At 41.6% G+C, this 21,501-nt stretch overlaps 3 protein-coding genes across 5 annotated transcripts; all 3 read left to right on the top strand.

Moving 5' to 3' along the window:
* Positions 1 to 202: 202 nt before the first annotated feature.
* Positions 203 to 7,231, top strand: LOC129347754 (MAP7 domain-containing protein 1-like). Its single transcript, XM_055005767.1, has 5 exons — positions 203 to 293; positions 383 to 443; positions 1,595 to 1,676; positions 2,054 to 2,289; positions 7,089 to 7,231. Exons 1-5 carry the CDS (start codon positions 258 to 260, stop codon positions 7,229 to 7,231), a joined length of 558 nt encoding a protein of 185 aa, XP_054861742.1. The 5' UTR covers positions 203 to 257.
* On the top strand, positions 2,324 to 12,000 carry nrl (neural retina leucine zipper). The gene is made up of 5 exons (XM_023271788.3): positions 2,324 to 4,214; positions 7,089 to 7,935; positions 8,014 to 8,301; positions 9,231 to 9,446; positions 10,329 to 12,000. The coding sequence occupies exons 2-5, from the start codon at positions 7,318 to 7,320 to the stop codon at positions 10,500 to 10,502; spliced, it is 1,296 nt and encodes a 431-aa protein (XP_023127556.1). The 5' UTR covers positions 2,324 to 4,214; positions 7,089 to 7,317; the 3' UTR covers positions 10,503 to 12,000.
* An 813-nt stretch (positions 12,001 to 12,813) lies between these two features.
* On the top strand, positions 12,814 to 20,082 carry LOC111569623 (GTP-binding protein REM 2-like). 3 transcript variants are annotated; one of them, XM_035948845.2, is made up of 6 exons: positions 12,814 to 12,832; positions 13,311 to 13,371; positions 14,907 to 15,216; positions 15,365 to 15,438; positions 16,865 to 17,042; positions 19,397 to 20,082. In XM_035948845.2, exons 2-6 carry the CDS (start codon positions 13,318 to 13,320, stop codon positions 19,687 to 19,689), a joined length of 909 nt encoding a protein of 302 aa, XP_035804738.1. In that variant the 5' UTR covers positions 12,814 to 12,832; positions 13,311 to 13,317; the 3' UTR covers positions 19,690 to 20,082. The 3 variants fall into 3 exon arrangements, with proteins under 3 accessions (XP_035804738.1, XP_023127634.1, XP_023127635.1); XM_023271866.3 differs by lacking the exon at positions 12,814 to 12,832 and adding an exon at positions 12,872 to 13,161; XM_023271867.3 differs by lacking the exon at positions 12,814 to 12,832 and adding an exon at positions 13,142 to 13,208.
* The last annotated feature ends 1,419 nt before the right edge of the window (positions 20,083 to 21,501 follow it).

The following is a 21,501-nucleotide window of genomic DNA, read 5'->3' as shown; positions in this document are numbered from 1 at the left end:
GATCTGCCCATTATTATTTTAATATAGTGCGCACTTGGTTGTTTAATGACATCCATTTTGTTGTTTAGATGCCTTGTATTGGAACAAATACTAATACTCTATGTTAAAAATGAATAGATAGAATTAAATTTTTAAAAAATTGCATGCTGCGTTTCTATTTATGTTTTAGTATAGATTGTGTTATTGGCATTTTATTCTATGTGACATTTTTTCGCTGTTTTGTTCCTTTTTTACTTTTTCAGCGTCTGGAGGAGATCATGAAGAGAACACGCAAGACAGATGGAGGTGACAAGGTACATGTGTTCTTGAGTTTTAACTAAGACAAGAAACCAGAGCTCAACTTTCCAGTAGAAGTGACTGAAATGATCTCCTGCTTCCACAGAAAGAGACAAAGTCCTCCCCACTTGCACATGTCAACGACAAACAGGCAGAGAGCAGCAAAGGTAAGCAGAACATCAGACTGCACTAGTTTAGCTTCTCCAAAACCTCTTTAGGACTAGCCTTTAATCTGCAGAAATCATTTAAGATAATTACCATCACCTTGGATGTGTTATCTGAGAAGGGTTGTAAAACAAAGGGGATGCTTTGTGCTGGTTTTTGGAATCAACTCAACTCTTATTGCTTCACTGAACAAATGCACAGGCATGACCTATTCAATTTTAGACTTTGCCTGACTCATTTATTGCAGATATTGCACTTTACTTATCACACTAATTTTCATTGATATCTCAAGGCACATGAATGGGATTCTAGTTTTTGTTACCTCCTGTATATGTTCCACTAAACAAAGGCACATTTGATGACTGTTTCTTCTCAGTTCCGATGGGAGTCTGATTCACAGTGAAGCACTTTGTATAAAAGGGTTATTAGATTATATCACTGCCTCATATCCTGACCAGCTGGAGTTGTTCTACTCTGTTGAATAGAACCCATGTGTGCTTACTTCTTGTCCAGTCCTGGGGACTGAGGATTGGAGAGGAAGAGCAGGCTTATGGCTACAGCCTGCAGCAGTTAACATTTATTTTTAAAACATAATAAAACAAGTATATGTAATGTTACACAGCTCTAAGGCATACCTACTTGCTACTATGCAATAATTATCTCAATACTTAATATATAACTTTTTAAAGAAGCATCAACTTAAGCTTTCATGTCACGTATGACAGATGCGTAAGATGAAGCTAATCGATGTCGTCTTAAAGAAATTCTGTTTGTTTCAAAGTTCCTGATGCAGGAAGACATTAGTCAGCCACTGATGTGGTTTGGGGCCTGGTAGGAATGCCTCCACTTTAGTCAGGGGTGTGGAAATCTGTCTCAGCCACATCCATGTCCTTAGTTCAGCTCTGCGTGGGTGTGTTAGTGTGTGGATGCAGTGTGGGTGAGGTGGAGGACTATGCAGAAGCATACCCTAAGAAAATATGGCATCAGTTGTCTATCTATTAAAGTTACCCTGACACAGCGAAAGAATGATTGTGAATGGTATTTGTCACCCTGTGGTTCACCATGCAAGGTACGGTGGGATGTTGAATATACGCGGTCACACTCATTTACACGGTTATTGCAGGCAATGACTGTTTTACTTTGTTTCCTACAGCATCTGCTGACTATCAGCCAAAGTCAGAGGTCAACCTGCCCAACAACAAGCCAGAAAACGGACAGACCAATGTCATGGAAAGGTAATACTAAAACTCCCTTTTCTTTTTGTGCTCACACTGATGCAAGACCACCATGAAGAGTATTAAAGTTTTGTGCCAGAAAACAAAGCTGGGAGTTGACTACCAATCAAGTCTGCAGAATGCTTGAATTGTTGTAAACCTCAATGGAAAACACAAGGAGCCCCACATTTCAGACCCAGAGTAAACATTTGTAACAGTGGGAGAAAGATTTGGTTTCTTAAAATGTTTACTCTTTGTATTTGAACACGCTTCTTGGGGTAGGTTTAAAATGACTCCCGTAATTGGACAGTGGCAGAATGACTCATCTGTTGTATGACTCATTCTGATCCATCATAACTATAACCACATTCTGCTTTGTCTCTCTCTCTCTCCCACAGCCACTCAGTCCAAGTGGTTAATGGGGTCCAGCCTATGAGACATGAAAATGGTCTGTGCACTAAAGAAGATACTGCCCACATTGAAGACATCATTCATCTCACAAATCACGGCAACACCACTAATGGAGCCCGGGATAAGTCTGAGACCAGCATGGCCACTGAGCCGATCCTCTCTTTTGAAAGTGAGGAGTCATTCATGAAGAAGGCAGGCCCCATGAAACCTCAGCATGTTGCAGGTACAGAGTGTCAAACTGCTTTACAAGACAAAAGAAAGGCCACAATACAAACCTTGTAAAGTGATGATAAAGACTTTTCACCTAAAGCAGGCTGAAATTAACCATAGAAATATTAATACAGGAGAGGAAAGGAGGTATAAAAGTCAGACAGTGAATTTCACTGTCTGGTGCACCTTTCCTTGTTTAGGCTTTGTAATGTGCTGTGTTGGTGTAGAAAACAGGAGAGTTCTGCCTGTAGGGATTATCTTAAAATTTGGCCCAACCATTCACTTGGACTTGCATCCTAACTGATTAATTTGATGTTGGTTGTTAAAACATCAAAGCTTAAGGTCACTGAGACCTCGCAAAACCCTTTTCTGGCCATTACTTAAAAATTCTTAGGCTAATTTACACAAAATTTCACACAAATGTCTGATGGGATAAAATGATGAAGGAATTATCATATGATTACATTTTGTATCCAAAAAGTTGTGTTTAAACAGACATGGATTTAAACTGCAACTTGCAACTGGTTGAATGAGGCACACAGAAGGTTGTAATTTTATTTTTTATTATGTTTATTTTTGTACAGATTAAACAAAACAAGATGTGTGTAGTAGGTAGATTTTTTTACCCTTTTGGAAAGGACTATGCTGGTCTTTGTGCTAGGCCAAGCTAATTGGCTGCTAACTGTAGCTTCTATTTAAGTAGCAGCAACATTTTGGAGAACATGCAAGAGCATTCAATTCAAAGTAAGACTCCCATTTTTCCTTTAGTTCAAGGTTTTAGAAAATGTAAGACAAGGTTTTTTTGATGCATATGAAGGAAAATTCACTGAAACATGATCATTTGCCTCCATCAGAAGGGTAAAAATCAAAGATAAGAGAGCCAATATAATACAGCCGCAGGGTTTCTTTCCTTATTGGTCCATAAAAAGTACTTGCTGAGTCATGATTCATCTGCAGTCAGCTTGTATACTTATTTGCAATGACCTGATTTTACAGTTGGCCAAGTTCACGTGACCTAGTAAAGATTACAGGTGCTATATACACCACCAGTCAATAGTTTGGACACACCTTCTCATTCGTGCTTTTTATTTATTTGTATTATTGTCTACAATGTAGATTAATACTGAAGATTAACACTTTTTTGTTTACAAGATAATTCCATATGTATACTTTTATAGTTTTGATGTCTTCAATATTAATCTACAATGTAGAAAATAATTAAATAAAAACCATTGAAGGGGAAGGTGTGTCCAAACTTTTGACTGGTAGTGTAGGTGACAGACTGCAAATAAAAACAGAACAAAACCAAAAAAATATATTTCTACTGCCTATAGACGCTACGGTCCTATTATGACTCTTGAACTTGTTTTATGGCACTTATCCAGGTTGTTTCTCCTGACTAGATCCTTGCTTGTGTTGTATTGACTCTCAGATGTACGTCGCTTTGGATAAAAGCATCTGCAAAATGAAATTGTAGAATTGTAAGTGGGTACTGAAACTTGGTATTGAACAAGTCAGGTAAATGATTAGGATTGTAGTACTGATGAGCTTTGATGTTATCGGTTCTGCTTATAGTTATAAAGAAATTAGATTTGCTCCTTATTATTGCTACATTAATGGTACCTTACACATTTTATCTCATCAACTCTGTTTCCAATTTGCAATAAGATTTAAACTCAAACATTATTGCTATTTCATATCCAGAAAGAATTTTATCTCTGAGCCTGTGTGCAAGTAATGGGGGCCATTGTTCTTCCATACAGTGCAGCACTGAGCGCCACACACACACACACACACACACACACACACTCACCCTGTGTTTCCTCTGTGTCTCTCTCCAAACGTGTCAGTCAGCCAGTCAGTCGATTATTTGTGTGTGTGTGTTTGGTGGGGATGTTGAAAAGAGCCTGTAACCATCCTTCATCTCTATGACCGACGGTAAGATTCATTTCATTCACTTTGTTTGTCTGTCGTCTCGTGTCGGGCCTTTATCTCTGCCGCCCTTCATTCTACTTTTTTCTCTCTCATGTGTGTGTTTTTTGCCCCGACTCTGGTCCGGAGCCAGATTGAGGCCTCCATGGAGCCCCGTCACTGTTTGCTTTCTTTTACAATCCATTTTGAGCCACAGGGGGCAAAACTAATGAGCTGTGCCACAGAGCCACTAGTCAAAGGTGGACTTTTTAATTAGGTGTGCGTTTTAATAGCAATAACTGTTATATCTAAAGGCCTGTCATTAGTGTTGGAGGAAGCAGGTTTCCTCTTCCACAGCTTTCTCTGATGAAGTTACCAGTGTGGTATGCGTTGGAAATATTTTCATTGATATTATGAGGGGATACTTTCAGTCTGTTCAGCTCTGTTTGAATGTTTGAAGTTGTCAGGTTGATGTGGAACTCGTTTGACACCCCAAAGAAGTTGTTCTAGAGTCTATTTTCATTTAAAACATGTTTTAATGTTGGATATGCTATAAAAGAATTAAAAAGAACAACTACTATCATTTTAATATGTAACTTGTCACTTCATCATAGAGTTTCTTCAACAAAAATAGTTTTTTTGGTGTTGAATCTGCTATAAGAGGAGAGAAAAAACTAATTCTGTGATTTTAATGTGTTGCTTTTAACCTCATCATCAGTTTCTTAAAAAAAACATTTTTCAGCTACATAAAATAAAACTTCAATCAATTCTAGAAATTCTCTGGCTCTGGATTAAAGTCTGAACCTCTTGATAATTGGATTTGGTCTCTGAGACTTGTGGATCTTTCTGTCAAAAATGATTAAGCCATCCGAATTCTTGTACATCAGTCAGTTATGTGTTCAGCGAGCAGACGTTTCTGGATATATTATGTGTTATATCTATTGTGTGTGAGTCCATTAGCATGATAACCGGCAATTATTTCAGCCCAGACATGTAAAAAATACAACACCTGAAAGGGCAGGAGAGGCCATTTCTGACAAAACATTTGATTGTAATTTTTACTTACAGAATAACAAACTCCTTCATTTAGTCAGCTTAGAGATGAGATCTGGCTTTACTTGATAAAAAGACGTAAAGTGACGATCAGGATTTGTCATTTATACAGTGAAATGGCAGAAAATGCACTCGAACACACACAAATGTAAAAGTTTAGTGTAGAAGTTCTGCGTTGTCTATATACATTGCAAACACAAATATATGGCTGCAAACGTGCACGTGTATGTGAGTGTGCCGACGTTTATAGTCCTATACATGTGTGTATTAAGATGGGGGGCAGAGGTGGGGGATGTGCTATAGATTAGTGTCTTAATATAACACACAAACAAGGCCTACCTCACACAGACTAACTTCACGATCAACAAAGTCAAACTGACCTTTTTGGCGAGGTGTTTGTAGTGCAATCATTTTACAACTATGGTGTGCAACCTGTGCAGCATCACAGTGAAAAGATCTCAAACTTTAAGACTAGACAACAAAGATATTTCATATTTTTGAAAGACGCTAAAATATCAATGAATGTACAGAAACAGACTGTTCAGATTTTGCTTGTCAAATGTAGAGTAACATTACAAACCTGTAACTGTGAGTAAGTACAAATTTCTCTGAAGAATATTTGAACTTTATGATATAAAACAAGAATATTATAGTAATATAACTAATGTTTTTCTCTTTTTTTAGTAGTTGAAACTGTGGAATATTAGTAGTTGAATTCAAATTAGATACAATAAGTGACAAGTAACTGAAAAAGAAGTATTGGTTCTATAATTGTATAGGACTATCTTGTATAATTACTGAAGTTAGCATAACAAAAATCTTGAATGAATGTCTTTTAAGCAGTTTTTACTATCGAGACATTTTATATACGTATAATTTCTCATTATATCTATCTAATTATACATTGTTTGTATGCATGTAAATATCCTTTATTAACAATAAAAAGTCAGTAAATATACAAAAATTAGGGTAAAAACATGTATTTTAATTATGGAAAATTACAACACTTTACTTCAAGGGGCTTTCTGATGAATTTATGAGTTGACTAAAAGATCTTGTGGATTGTGTCTGTGAATAAAGTAGTATGAAGCCTTTTTGTGGCGGCAAAGTAAGCTGTGCAAAGTCAGATAAAAATGTCAACAAGTGACATCACAGGAGGCTACATTAGTTGGGGCTGAAAACTACAAGTTTGAAATGGAAATAAAAAGTCAGTGGGTGAGGCCACAGAAACACATGAGCTTATAGCCGCCTGATACTCATCTCTGCTAGAGCCTATCAGCTTAAGGCCACATTATTGTAACACACCTGAACCTCTCTTTAACCTGTTGACTGTCAAGTGGTATTGTTGTTGAAATGAAGACGCTGACACTTTGTCAGTTTTTATTGTATTTAATTCTAATTCTGTGCCTTTTAAATCTATTTCATAAAGCTTTTAGTCGATTTTGTATGTCATTGAATATTTATACTTTATCTTTTAGTCTAATTATCCAGTTTTAATTTTTTGATTTATGTTTTGTCCCTTTAATTTTGAACAATCCCTTTTAAATGCAGCTGTATTTTTCTCTGTATTTATTCAGTCTTATTGTCATTTTATCAGTTATTCTGCTGACTTTGAACTGCACTAAGCTGTGTGAGAGTTGCCATACAAGTAAAGTCTGATTAATTGATTGATAAACCATTTATCTCAGGTCCTATTGCATCAGTTCCATCATGCAGTACTGCATTATTAGAGAATATAAATCAATTGTAGGGTGCCTAATTATGAAATGGTTGATTGATTGACTTGGCCATCCCTTTCTCTTGCCCCTGTATCCCAAACCCTTCCTTTCCATTCCTTTGTTTCTTCAGGACAAAAGAAACACAGACAAGGACAAGGGGACGAACGGTTTCTCTCAGAGGAAACTCGCCAACCAGTCGACTTCCTGACATCCCTGCTGCTGCCGTCTATGAGCCGCACTGAGGCGGAGGAGAGGACTTTCCAACGATCCTGACACAAGGAAAAACTCTATTGAAGCTCCAACCAGCAGCAGCAGCAGCAGTAGCAGCAGCAGCAGTAGCAGCAGCAGCAGCAGCCACCATGTCCTCACCCTCCCTCCCCATGCCGTCTCTCCCCCCGAGCCCCCTGGCCATGGAGTACCTGAACGACTTTGACCTCCTTAAGTTTGAGGTGAAATCAGACAGTCCTCCTTTGCCTCCTCCATGTTCGTACCCCAAATCTGGCCTCCCCCACGACCCGTCTAGCTCTCCGTACACCAGCCACCCTCCACAGGACTCCAGTTTGAGCTCCAGCCCTTACAACTCTCTGCCACCTTCGCCGACGCTCAGCGATGCCCATCCGCCGCCCTCGGGCTCCTCCTCTCTCTCCTCGTCCTCCTCCTCCATCTCCTTCCCCATCTCCATATCCAACAGCTTCACCTCCGGCATCAGTTCTGGCTCTCAGGGGAACGTGGAGGGCAGCCCGGGCCACGGAGGCCCACAGGGTCCCACTCCGGCTTCACTGGAGGACCTGATCTGGCTGGCAGCGCTGCAGCAGCAGTTTGGAGGTGAAGTCACGGGGCCTGCCACTCTGCTGGGAGCCTTGGGAGGGGTGCCGGAGCGAGGGGACCGAGAGAGGGGGCCTGTGAATGGCTTCCTGGGCTGTGAGGATGCTGTGGAGGCTTTGCTGAACTCTGCTGCTGCAGCTGTCAGCTCACAGGTAAAAATCTCATCCCTGAGTTATGGCTCTTTCCTCTTTTACATGAAACAAACTGACTGCATCTCCTCCTCTCTGCAGTTTCCGGGTCTTTCTCAGAGCTCCAGCAGCAACCTGGGCGACTCTAGCAGCGACAGCGGAGGTGACATCTCCTGCACCAAGGCGGCCGACATGTGCCATCGCCCACTCGTCTTCCTCTCATCAGCCCCTCCATCGCTCCCCAATGCCACCCCCACCTCAGCTCCCTATCCACAACCCCTCAGCCCCCAGGGCCGCCTTCATCACCACCAGCATCACCACCATCAGCATCACCCGCACCACCCCATGCATGGCAGCCATCACCATCATCACCACCCACAAGTCAATCAGGTACACAGATTAGATGAGGCATTGTCATGACACTCAGTGGGAATCAATAAACTGTGGGAAAATTCTGGAGGTGAAAGACGTGGAGTGAGAAGACGGTGGCACATGTCGCATTAGAGGGCCGGGCGGAAGGAGAGAAGGATCGCGCAGTGAAGGATTAGGATAAGGACATTAGAACACGGTTATTAATGTCTGTGTCTATCTCAAGTATTACTTTAAGGATTGCTCTCTACAAGACAGCAGCACGTTGAAGTTAAATCTTTGTCTTTGCAAAGTCTTGTAAAGTTGCATTACATCACCAACTCTCCTACAAAGACATACTTCATATTATTACATCTGCATCTTCTATATTCACGTTATATTCTGTTTATACAGCAGCATCCTTGTGGATGCACACAGGAGGCCCATATAGTTGCTGACAAATGCCTTAATAAAGGCTTATTTCTGATTACAATTACATTATACTAGGCTTCTAATAGCTCGATTGCTTGCTTCTGGATGTAATTTATTAGTTAGAAAACTTCTTTGTGTTCTGGTTGATTGAGATGTCAGAGTGGATCTCTTTATAGAGCACAGTGTGAGCTTATGATAATATCTGCTATTATTGCTGTGCGTAATCCTGATAACTGTCACCCACACTTAGTCAGATTACATGACAGATTATGGACATGTGGTGCCGAAATGTGCCCCCTGACAGACAGACAGACAGACAGACAGACGTGCTTCACACTCCACACAAATACCCTCAGTTTGACACACAATCTGCACACCATCATGGTCGCACAAATGTATGTATAAAGCCTGAATCCTGGAACGAATCCACTCCACGCTCCTGTAACTGTGCACACTGTGATCACTTCCAGCGTGTGTCTCCAGCGCCTGTTTGACAAACACCATATTCTCTCTGTGTGTTTTCTCCATCTGCCCGGCAGTGTGGGGTGAACGAGCGCTTCTCTGATGAGCAGCTGGTGAGCTTGTCGGTGCGCGAGCTGAACCGACACCTGCGTGGGGTGAGCAAGGACGAGGTGGTGCGCCTGAAGCAGAAGCGCCGTACGCTAAAGAACCGCGGCTATGCCCAGTCGTGCCGCTACAAGCGCTTACAGCACCGCCACGCTCTGGAGTCAGAAAAACATGTGCTCACACAACAGGTACACAACATTTTCTGTCCTGTTACTCAGCTTTAATGTAGATTTGTCTTCCTGAATAGGCCATATTTGGCAAAACAGAAAACTTTCTGTTTATCTCTAGGCCCACAAAACTTTAGAAAACACCATTCCCTTTGTTTCTTTTCTTTCTCCGTAAATCAGAAAACGTGTCTCTGACTAAGCTAGTTAGGATTGCAGCCTGTTGTGATGTCACAACAGGTTACTCTACTGACTCCTCCCACTTTGGGCTCCTCTCAGCCAAACATTGAACACAATAGATCGCCCTCTTTCTGAAAGGGGTGGACTCAGCAGCAGCTCAGTTGCATTTAAAACTACAGACTCTGAAACAGCCTGTATGATAGATTTCTTTCTTCCTAAATCAGAAAGTGTGTCTCTGAGTTGTTGTGATGTCACAGCAGGTTATCCCACTGGCTTCTCCTACTTTGGGCTGGTCTCAGCCAATCACTGAGCAGAATAGATGCAGAAGGAGGTGTAGACTTAATCCACTTCCTGAAAGAGGTGGAGGCAGCTGCAGGTCAGTTGGATTTGAAGCTACAGACACTGAAACAGCCGCTTTGGAACAAGGCTAAAACCAGGGGTACTATAGGTATGGTAGAATTAACCGTCTGTACAGTACTTTGAGCTCAAACTTGAGATGCACATTCTGCGTGCATGTGAGCCTTACAATAACTTGCTGAAGAAGGGTATAAGATGGGACCTTTAAAGGATGTGAAAACAGTGGCGTCTGATATATCTTCCTTTATACTGCATTCCTGCCATGACTTCTAAGGGAACATCTTTGGATTATAGCTTCATATTGTAACTTGGTAACACACAATAGCACAATAAACCATCAGATTGTCTTGTTTTCTCCCTTCTCCTCAGTTGGAACAGCTACAGTGCGAGCTGACTCGAGTGCTGAGGGAGAGAGACGCCTACAAGGCTCGCTACGAGAAGCTCCTCAGCACAAACCACAGTACTGGCGGCAGCAACGGCGCCGACGCTCCACCGACCCGCACCAGCAACCCACCTTCCCCGCCCCCTGACTACTTCCTCTGAGTTTAACCCACAGGGGGAGGAGGAAGAAGAAGAAAAAAACAAGACCAGCCAAATCGGAGCAATCAGTGATGAGTAATCAGACTTGGGGGAAGAAAACAATGATGTGTATGTGTGTGTGTGCATGTGTTTGTGTGTGAGAGAGAAAGTGGAAGAGAGACACTGGCAGGCGTTTTTTTCGGGGGGGGGGGCGATACAACTGTGAAAACCACCCCTGAGTGTTCTGAAGGGGAACTGACTGTTAATTCATAGGGTTAGACTCAGCCCTAGGCCGCTTTGCCGATTTACTTTACTGTGAATGATAGTTCACAGGCTGAGAACTCTCTGCTTGTGGTATTGGTGCAACAAACTGTAAAAATGGATCAGAAATGCTTTATTTTGCAATAAACAATCACACTGCTGAGCATGTTATCTATGCAATCTGCAATGTACTCTCCAAATGAGTGGTTGAGGCTCACTGTAGGTTTTCTTTTTTTACAATAAGCTGCTAAAGCTGCAGAGGTCTGAATAGTGCAGTGGTGCTGGATGTGGAGTGGTATGGGCTTGGATAAAGTATCCATGGCATGCAGTTAAGTATTTGCCAGCTAATATTTCACAGTTGCCTACCAAAGTGTTTAAGCTCACCAAGACTTGTTATTCTTTGTAAAATGAATAATCATAGATTAAAGAATGTACAAGGATACCTTTTCATGGGAATCTTTCAGTGATTGTGCTGAATGAATAGTTGGGGGATACTGCTCTTGTGTTTTAGCAAAGAAATCAACGTTTTTGCTAGTTGGAAATGGTGACCTTTGGCCAGAATAGACTTGCTGTTTGCTCTCAAAACAGGGTTTTTTGTGTTTTTTTTACATACAGGGACATGGAGCTGGTTAGTGTGCTTAACTTAAGCAAAGAGAGGCAAAGAAACCCATCACAGCAGGCACAAAAAGAAAAAAAAAAGAGTGTGGCATGATTTGTGTGGTTGTGTCCAGTTCTCCAGCATAGAGAAGCTATTTTTGGGCAGATTGAACACCTCCGTATGACAATCACCACATTAATGCGACACGCAGCACCACAGAGCTGGTCACTGTGGACTCGGGTACTGTGGGCTACCGATGCAAACAAGAAAAAAAAATAAACTGGTGCAGGGATGGAATTTTAAAAATGCAACAAAAAAAAAAAACTCTTCATGGAGACACATTCTTAACTGTCCCATGAAATCATTGCCAGGGTTCATGCATTAGAGCTATTTATTTTGTTTGGGTGTAGGTTAAATAAATTGTTCTTTTATTTATTCACTTATTTATTCAGTATTTATTGTTTATTTATGTACTGATTCTAATTATTTTACTGGTTTTATTTCCATTAGCGTGTATTTTTACTTTCCTACAGTTTATTCTTTTATCCACTCGTGATTAGAATTAACATTATTTCAAAAATCGACGGCCATTATCGTGGTTCTCTGCTCCTGTTGTAGTGTGGTTTCATATGCATATGAAATAAACAAAGTACTTTACCATCCCCGTCACATGTCGGTGTGTGTTTTTTTTTTTTTTTTTGTGCACCTTGAAAGCAGGCTTTGACCTCATCTCCTGTCCGTTCACCTATCTGAGCATCTTTCGCCCTCCTGCAGGCCCTTTTCTCTGCAGCCCCCCAGGCCCTGCACCATCCCTCCCTTTATCAGAGTGCCTCTATAGTGAGGCAGTGACCCTGGGTGTGTGCACTGTTTGGGATGACCTCATCTTCAGCTCTCCCTCCCTCTCTGTGTCTCTCGCTCTCTCTCTGGCCTGTATAATAGGAGCAGGATTAGGGTTATAATAGCGCCCTGGCTGCTCACTGCCGGAGTCTATTGTGGCTTTGTGTGGGAGGGACGCACCACTGCTCACGACCACGCTCACATTCTGACAGAAAACACGTCCAAATACGCTCCTTGGATTCTCGGTGACTGGAAAAAGGCTTGATTGAATAAAAAAAAAAAAAGATTAAATGTCAAGGAAAAGGTCACACGTGGGGGAGGGGGGGGGGTTGGGTGACGGAAAAGAGGAGAGACAGAATGAAAGAGTTGGTAAACAGGTAGTCAGGCTGTCACACCTTTGTTCTGCAGCAGGAAAATCCCCCAGTGGTGCATTTTTGAAACATATATCCCCCAAGGATGTGCACACAAACAAAGCCAATTACTGAGGAAAGGCCTTGTCTTGTGTTACACTGCCCCCTAGCGGCCAGGTTCTGCATAACCCCCATCATCCAGAGGTCAATGAGATTCGTGACACCAGGCGCGGCATCTCCCTGCATGCATCCCTGCAACGCTGCTTCATCACTGAGTCGCATGCATCTGCTGCAGACACTAGCAGAGCGTGAGTCCAGCCGCTGTGACTCTCTTTTGCAAACAGGAGGAAGGAAAAAAGAAAGAAAAAGTGGCAAGATTTGGGGAGATTTTATGCATCAAGTCAATCTGGAAAGCGGTGATGAATGACGGTCTGCAGAACTGGACCCGGGCCCTAACCTGAGGAGAGACAGAGAGGGGGAGAGAGGGGGAGCAGGAGATAGAGAGGGAGGGAGAGAGGAAGCCTGGGAGGGAGGATAGAGATAGAGAGAGAGAGAGAGAGAGAGAGAGAGAGAGAGAGAGAGAGAGAGAGAGAGAGACACCGCGCTTACTTTGTAGTTGCCGACAGCCACCTGACAGGTGAGAGATCTCGCTCTGGCTCTGGCTCTGGTTCATAAAGTCAGTGGGTGAGGAGGGGGTGAGGAAGGGGTGGGGAGGGGTGGTGGTGGTGGTTTTCTTCTCTGTTCTATCTTCTGGACTCCTCATTTTTCCCGATCGCTTGATTTCAGTTTGCAGATGCCGACAGATGTGCCCGAGGACAGGCTCAGCAACGATGAGAATGCGACCAAGGTAAGGAGCTGCAGGAGCTTCTCAGTGAGCCAACCAGGTCTGGGGACAACGTGTTTGTGGGATGTAGCGATGTTTGCTTGTTCTTGTTGACTGTTTGTGTTTGTGTAGGTAGGTGGTGGTGCAGGGTGGAGGTGTCCTGCATCACAACACAATAGTAGACTTGGAGTCAGTTCCTATAAGCAGGAAATGTTAAACTAACGAAACTTTCTGCTAATCTTTTTGTTTGTTTGTTTTGTTTTTAAAGAAGGCTTTTAACTGCAATTTGTAAAACATTTCACTGGTATTTCAGACTTTGCCTGTTTTGGTGAATTATAGGCAATGACTAGCAAAACCACAGAAAAAGTAATTAATTTACAGACTGTAAATAATGTCAGCATCAAAAATCTGTAGCATTATTTCACAGACTGTAAAATTACGCTATTTTGTAAACTATATTTAAATCAGAAAAAATCAATGTTAAATTACTGATATATGCTGTTGTTTAAAAAAGATAAATATGCATAATAATAATTGAAAAATGGTAAATTGTTTGTTAGGCTGTTACGGATTATACCTATGTATCTGTTAAGAAAGATTTAATTTAGTTTACCATGTTTACCACAAAAAAATTGGTCAAAACTGTAAATCATGTCAACATCAAAAATCTGTACTACTATTTGACATTAAAAAAAAAAAATATATATATATATATATATATATATATATATATGTATAAAGGACTGAAATTTGTAGATAATTTGTTAAACTATTCTGTTACAGATTTTCACAGTTTTGTTAAATCCGATTTTCTTTGAAAAGTTTTTATTTACATTTTAAGCGTTAAAACTGTACCTGAAGTGCACATCAAAAAATTGGATTTTTTAAGTGATGATTCATTCTTTTACAACGTCCATTGGAAAATTAATTTCTTTTTATTCTATTTAAATCCTCGGACATATAATTATTTTACAAATAAATAGTAAAATTTCAGAAAAAATGATCTACACATTAGCCATAAATATAAAACAGGTCAAAACTGTAAGAAATGTCAGCGTCAAAATCTGTACCATTATTTGATAGAAACAATATGTATATGTATAAAAAATTTAAATGGTAAACTGTTATTTTACAGTCTACTAATTCTAAGTTGTTCCACAACTGCTGCCGTAATTGGTCACTGTTTGCTGACAAGTTTGAAATAATAACTTTATATGATGTCAGTGTTATTTTCTGTTCCCTCTGAGTGGGAAGCAATTTTTACTGTAGATTTTAAGGTGAGCTTGCTCTTCCTTAGGGGTACCAGTCAGATTATGAAAAGAGTTGTGTAATGTTTTCTGTGTTTTGTCCATTATGGAAGTTTGCTGTAAATAGGAAATGTTTGAAACTTAATAACTCATGTTGTCTCTTACAAGGGCAGTTATTAGCTGAAGTCACATCACGCAGACACACAAGGCAGATCAAGTTTGGGGCTTCTTTTGGCACATGAGAAACACCGGATCTGAAAAGACAGTGGCTTCAAATGTTACATAATGATGATCTATTTTTCTCTCCTCCAGTGCGACAATATGACTCTGTCCAGCACACCGACAGTTCGCAGGGGAAGCACTCCTCTGCCAATTAAGCACCTGCTCAGGCGAGAAGAAGCCGTCCACGATGACTGCGACTGGATGTCAGGAGCGGCTGGACCTTCTGCTTCACCGATCAGCTTCAGCTCTGCCCTGGACGACACTTCAACCGTGGCTGTGGAGGGCAGACCTGAGGGGCCTTTAAGGATCGCCCTACTGGGGCAGAACGGCGTGGGGAAGTCCTCCCTGGCCATTGCTCTCGCTGGGGACATGGACAGGACGGCATCTGTGGATTCTGATGGTACAGATGCCGTGTGTTTTAAAGGGAATGATGCAGGGCAGTGTAATGCCGTGCAGAGGCAGCCTGTAGGGCCATTTTCACAGTGAGCAGCGAGTAAATAAACCACAGCACCCATCTGAGCCTTAACTGCTGCTCTCCTTGTCCTTAGGGGAGGGTTATGTGCGCGTGGTCGACGTGGATGACGAGGAGAGCACCATCATTATCTATGACAACTGGAGGCAGGTGAGACAAACAACACCTTATCGTTCCCACTCTCCCTGATCCCTCATTAGGCCACTGAGCCCTCTCTGCAGCAGTATACAGCATTTCACTGTGGCATATATACTAGCATATAGGGCTGCTGAAGACATGGACTATTTTAAGAAGGAATTCAATATGCACCTTTTCAGTTTCAATTTAAATAATTTTGTTAGTTGCAGAGGATAGTGTTTTGCTGTATTAGCGACCGAAATACAAAAAGTGTCAGAATATCTAAGTGTGTGTACAGAGAAAACTTACCGAATCCATGCATCTCTTCACTCAAACAAATTTGAACTGAAGTGTATCCCAGCATGCATTGGGCATAAGGTGGCTACACCACACTCAGACATGCTGCTCATGCAACTAGCATGTAGCATAAGAAATGACATTAAAGGGACAGTATGTTGTTAAATGAAAGAGGAAAAACATCCAAAAGATATGCAAAAAAAAGGTGCATATGTAGCATGTTATTTGTGCATATTGTGCACATCTGGAGCCCAGTGCCTTGTTTGTTATCCTTGACAAAAAAAAAAATTTAAAATTGAAGCCAAGTCCACGGAAGCGTGTGACAAAAAGGGGACAATAAATCTGCAGCATCTGCATCTGTTTGCCTGAGGAAAGCTCATTATCAGGTTGTTTTGCACACTTTTCCCTCTTTTCCCTCGAGTGCAGTCCAGAGACATCTGTGTGTGGATGTGAGCAAGAGAGAGAGTCGCCTACAGAGAGTGATGTGCCAAATGACTGCAATAATGTTTCGGATTTACGCGGCTGTGTGAAAACACAGAAGACACACTCTTCTGACACAATCTGTCTTTTTTGATATGTTTTTTTTTATGTTACTCTTTTTGCTATGAGTTATATTTGATGTGAGAGGCACTGTAATGTTTGCCTTATGAGGAATTTACTTCTATAATTGCAGTATAACACTAATGTCTGTCATTAGGGTGCAACATTTTTTTGGGGGTCTGTGGTTAGTTGTAGACTTAATTAAAATTTAATGAAAAGTCAATGGAACATAGCAGTACTCACTAAAGACAGGCTGACGTTTATCTGTGCAGGATTCATGCTGGAAATTGGGTTTTTTTTGGAGATTTGTGCCTCTTTGGATGGCTATATGTGTGTGCTACTAAGAATTGGAGGTGTACAGCAGTTAGTTTTGATTTATCACTAAGCAGGAGTTCTCAGATAGAAAATGCAATTTTCTGCTGTTTTTTCAAACTGCACTGCTGCAGTTGTTAGTTTTTTTGGAAAGATTTTGATACCATGGAATATTATTGAGTCTTTCAGGATTCCTGGTGTGTGTGTTTTCACATTTCACAGCTCCACAAAGACTTTCAGAGTATTCTAAGTCACTGTAAAATTCATTGTGCTGTAACACGTTGTGTGTCTGCTTCTGTCCGTCCCTCAGGACCTGTCGGCTCTGCAGTGTGAGGTGTGTGTTCTGGTGTTTTCTGTGACTGACAGGCGTAGTTTCCACCGCACCGCTCAACTCCGACTTCTCCTGAGAGAGACTCAGCCGCAAACTCCCATCATCCTCGTCGGTAACAAGAGTGACCTCGTTCGCACCCGTGAGGTCACCTCTCAAGGTGAGATCAACCTCCATTTTTATCCCTTTCCCCTTTTGCCTGGCCTCTTTCATGGTTTCCTTCTAGCACGGCTTTCATCCTCACAGTTGGTGTTGACATTTTCAGCTTTCTCTCTCTGTCAATAAACACTAAGGTAAATGCCAGGCTTCATGGCAGTTTGAGGGGAGATACAATTACAGTAGAAGCAGGAGAGCGTTCACTGCCTGTCCACACTAATGCAGTTTTAAACACAAGCTTAGCGACTATTAGACACAGCCTATATATAGGGCTCAACTTCACAATTTAAGCATTTTTCCTCAGTTTCTAGCTATTTATAAAAAACAATCACCAGGCACAGCATTAGCCAATGAGGCCTGTATTGTTATGGCTTGATCCCATTTGATAGAACATAAGCAAAGAATCATAACAAACTAATAATAAAATCACAAACAAACATGTAAATACAAAATCCTCACATTTGGATGTGCTAGAACTGCTCCAGTTGAGAGATAAAACCCCACTGCTCAAAGCAAGAAGCTGCTGAATAAAATATTTCTTCAGGGTCTTTAAGGTAGTTTACAGAGTTTACAGTTGCCTCATTTAAGTGAATCTGAGGTCAAAATATCTGCAGCTTGTCGTAGATCAAACTGAGTTAACATCTTCTCTGCTCACAGAGGAATTATGTCTTACCAAAGATGCATGTAAATGACTCCACGGGGTAATCACAGGTTGCAGAGGCTCTCTGGGGAGTCGACATGCACTCCTCCTACATCTGAACAACAATGTCAGGCAAGCTGATTGGAAAAGAAAAACAACACAAAATTACTACGCAAGTATAAAGAAACACAGATCCAAGTAGCACAGCGAAAAATAAATCCAGCCTAACTTGGCAAACAAACCGCTCCCCCTGCACATCCTTTCATTTTTTCACTGGCTTTTACTTGTCGTAGTGCGTTAACGCATACTGTAGTCGCTCCCCTAAACATTGAATATCGGTTTACCTGTCTCAGAAAAAAATAAACTTAACAAAACACTCCTCCCTCATCACCTGAACTGCCTGATAAGCTGCTTCTTATTGTTCCCTACCGTGTTTCACAGTGTTGGAAAGCAATCACCTGGTGCTTCCTTCTGGTACCGACATCTTCAACACCCTCCATGATGAAAGACTATGGCTTTCATTATGAAGACATAATGGCTTGTTCCTGACCTTTTGGCCACCTATTATAGATCACAGACTTGGAAAGCTCACTTTTAAGGGGTAATTGGTTCTCCAAATAGAAGAGTCCTCTGGTAACCCCTCATATGAGCTTTAGATGATATATAGTATAGCCTGGCTGCTGCTTAGTTACTCAGAATGGAGTAAAGATAGACAGATAGACAGACAGACAGACAGACAGACAGACAGACAGACAGACAGACAGACAGCCAGACAGACAGACAGACAGCCAGACAGACAGACAGACAGACAGACAGCCAGACAGACAGACAGACAGACAGACAGACAGACAGACAGACAGACAGACAGACAGACAGATAGACAGACAGACAGACAGACAGACAGACAGACAGACAGACAGACAGACAGACAGACAGACAGACAGACAGATAGATAGATAATAGAATCCGGTGTCCAGTAGCTCATGCAAAATGGAACATAATGTGCAAAATATGCACCAAAGTAGCTTTGCAATATATTTGAAGGACTTTCGTTTCTCTTTTATAGGTAGGGCTGAAAACTTAATTAACATATTATCAATATCGCAATAGCCATATTGCAAAATACAGGACAAGCAATTTTTTTGCAAAAACAATGAAATATATCACAGAATGCTATTATAAATGAAGTATTGTGTTGCTACATAGAAGCTTGCTTGGTACAGATGATGTTTTCTTCACTGGAAAAAATGGTAAAAAAAAAAAGTGACCATTTCCACTAGAACTGTGACATTCATATCTTTTTTTAATACAACCAGCCCTGCTTTTAAGCAAACTGACATTACTGCCGACCGGCACATTGATGCAGTGGCTATGACTGTTGCCTCACTGCTTGCTGGGTTCAGATCTTGGTCTGGGGTCTTTCTGTGTGGGTTCGCATGTTCTCCCTGTAGGGTTTTTTATTGGGTGCTCTGGCTTCCTACCACAGTCCAAAGACCTGCGTGATTCTAAACTGTCTTTAGGTGTGAATGTCTTCCTGCGTTACCCAGTGATAGACTGGCGACCTGTCAGCTGGCATAGACTCCAGCCCTCACGGCCCTACAGAGAGTAAAGCCTTCTATTGACAATGGGTGACACCAGAGACTGTCACTTTAGGTATAAATTTAAAAGCTGTGACATACCTTCATTCATCTTTTTCTCCTCTCCATCTCCCCTCTCAGAGGCCATGTCCAGTGCCGCCCTCTACAACTGCCTCTATCTGGAGATCTCGGCCTCTCTGGATCACCGTACCCCGGAGCTCCTGGAGTGCGCGGTGCGACTAGCCAGGGGCCAGCCTCCGTGGCCCCCGGGGACCAGCGCGGAGGACATGACTGGAGTAGGCCAGCGTGAAAGCATCACCTCGCGTGCCAAACGTTTCCTGTCCAGCCTGGTGCCCCGGTACCCTCGAGAGCGAGAAGTGGGCAAGTTCCTGAGGCAGAAGTCCCGCTCGTGCCACGACCTGGGTGCACTGTGAAGAGTTTGATGGTTAGCTTGTTTACCTCAGATAGCTGGAAGTGATGTAGTTTACCAACAAAGAGAAAGAAGAGGGTGTCATGCAGCAAGTAGTGGACAAGACAGGAGGTGTGAAGGAGCCCGAGTAATAACAGGACAATGTTGTGAGTGACCATCATGCACATCCAGCAAAGGAAAACAGGCAGAATGACAACAAAAAAACTTAGCAATGATGTTTATCTATAGGTTGATGTAGAAATTTTGTACATAAGACCAAACAGAGAAAGAGAAGATTAAATACTATTGTAGAAATCATGTAAATAAACTGCCGTAGTGATACTTACCTGCCACCCTCACAGCTTTGAGAGCTAAATAAATTGCTTTTTTGAGTCTTGAGAAAGTCTCTGCATATTGACCTTGGACTCTGTCATTACACTCACAGTTTGCTTACTGCCCTGAAGAAGAAATCAATGATCACACTGAAACAACAGTGCAAGCCCAGGATTAAGCCATGACCACACATATTCACAACTCGTCAGCGGGTTAGACTTTGGTTATGATTCATATTGTGTTAATTTATTCTGGGCTATTTTAGTATCCATGGCAATAGGAAGCAGTGAAATAGGCGAAAGAACAGCAGACAGGAACTAAGGAAATATAAAGTGGATTTACGAAGCTCGGCGATAGGAGAAGGAGCAGAGAGGGGAAGGTAGATTATTGTATATAGAGCGATTGTTGCCATGCTACTGTTGTCAAGGAAACCTGGAGTCACTGAGACTTACACATCATGTTCATCTTATCATTGTGGCTATACCTCTCCTCTTTCTGTTGCATATCAGTGGAGGATTGGACGTCAGATTCTAGCACAGTATATTTTATTTTTAAAGCATAAAAATTCAACTCCAAATTATGCACAGGGTGTTTTTCTTTCTTTTTAAATAAATTCTATATCAGATATCAGCCTCCGTGCACTCATCTGTACCACACGCTACCCTCAGCACTTCCATCCTCCCACCGCCACCCACACGTCAACGAAGATTTAGCACATCATAGGTCATTATATCCATCATTTGTTATCAAAGGGAGAGCTGTGCTATAATAGAAGTAAGAAAGAAAATGGTGGCATGATATTCTGACTCATTCCCTTGGCTGCAAACTACTGGAACGAAATGAAAGGTTAAGATTTTGGATCTACAACATGGATTGCAGGCTCCCTCGTGTGGCAGATCTTAGGCCCTGCAACCGAGCAGAGAATGAAGATGTATAGATACTGTGTGTGTTTGAGATGGAAAGTACACAAGGAATATTTACACAGCAGGATGGCAGCTCGCCTTCCTAGTTCATTGTTTGGTAGCACCCGGTCCGCTCAGATGACGTGCATCTGTCTAGTATTTGATCAGAGAGAGACTGTCAGAAACATGTTCATGCAGAAATCCTCTGGGTTTTACAACAGAAATAGGAGTGCACACAATTTGAATGCAAATCAGCTGCAGCTCAGCCAAAAATAAGCTCTGATTGTCGTCTGAATTTCTAAAACAGTACAGTTGTTGGAGAAATTCAGAACCAAGAGTGTGCTTGTAAAATGTGAAGCCATGAATAGAAAAAAAAATAGAAAAAACATGAATGATGGTGTAGCTGTAAAAATGAGCTGCCAATATGCTTGCTCACAGGGAATGTTTGGATTTGTTGGGTTTTCAATAACCTTAACTTTGATACTTCGTCAGGTAAATTTGAATATTATTCAGGTAAATTCACACAGTAATACTGTAGGGTCTTAACCACATGTTCTCAATTGGGAACCACTTGAGAACATGTGGTTTGACTCAACGGCTGT

This window comes from Amphiprion ocellaris, chromosome 2 (assembly GCF_022539595.1).
Source record: "Amphiprion ocellaris isolate individual 3 ecotype Okinawa chromosome 2, ASM2253959v1, whole genome shotgun sequence".
NCBI classification, from domain to species: Eukaryota; Metazoa; Chordata; class Actinopteri; family Pomacentridae; genus Amphiprion; species Amphiprion ocellaris.
The sequence above is the reverse complement of the archived record's forward strand: the minus strand, read 5'-3'. Positions and strand labels throughout refer to the sequence as shown.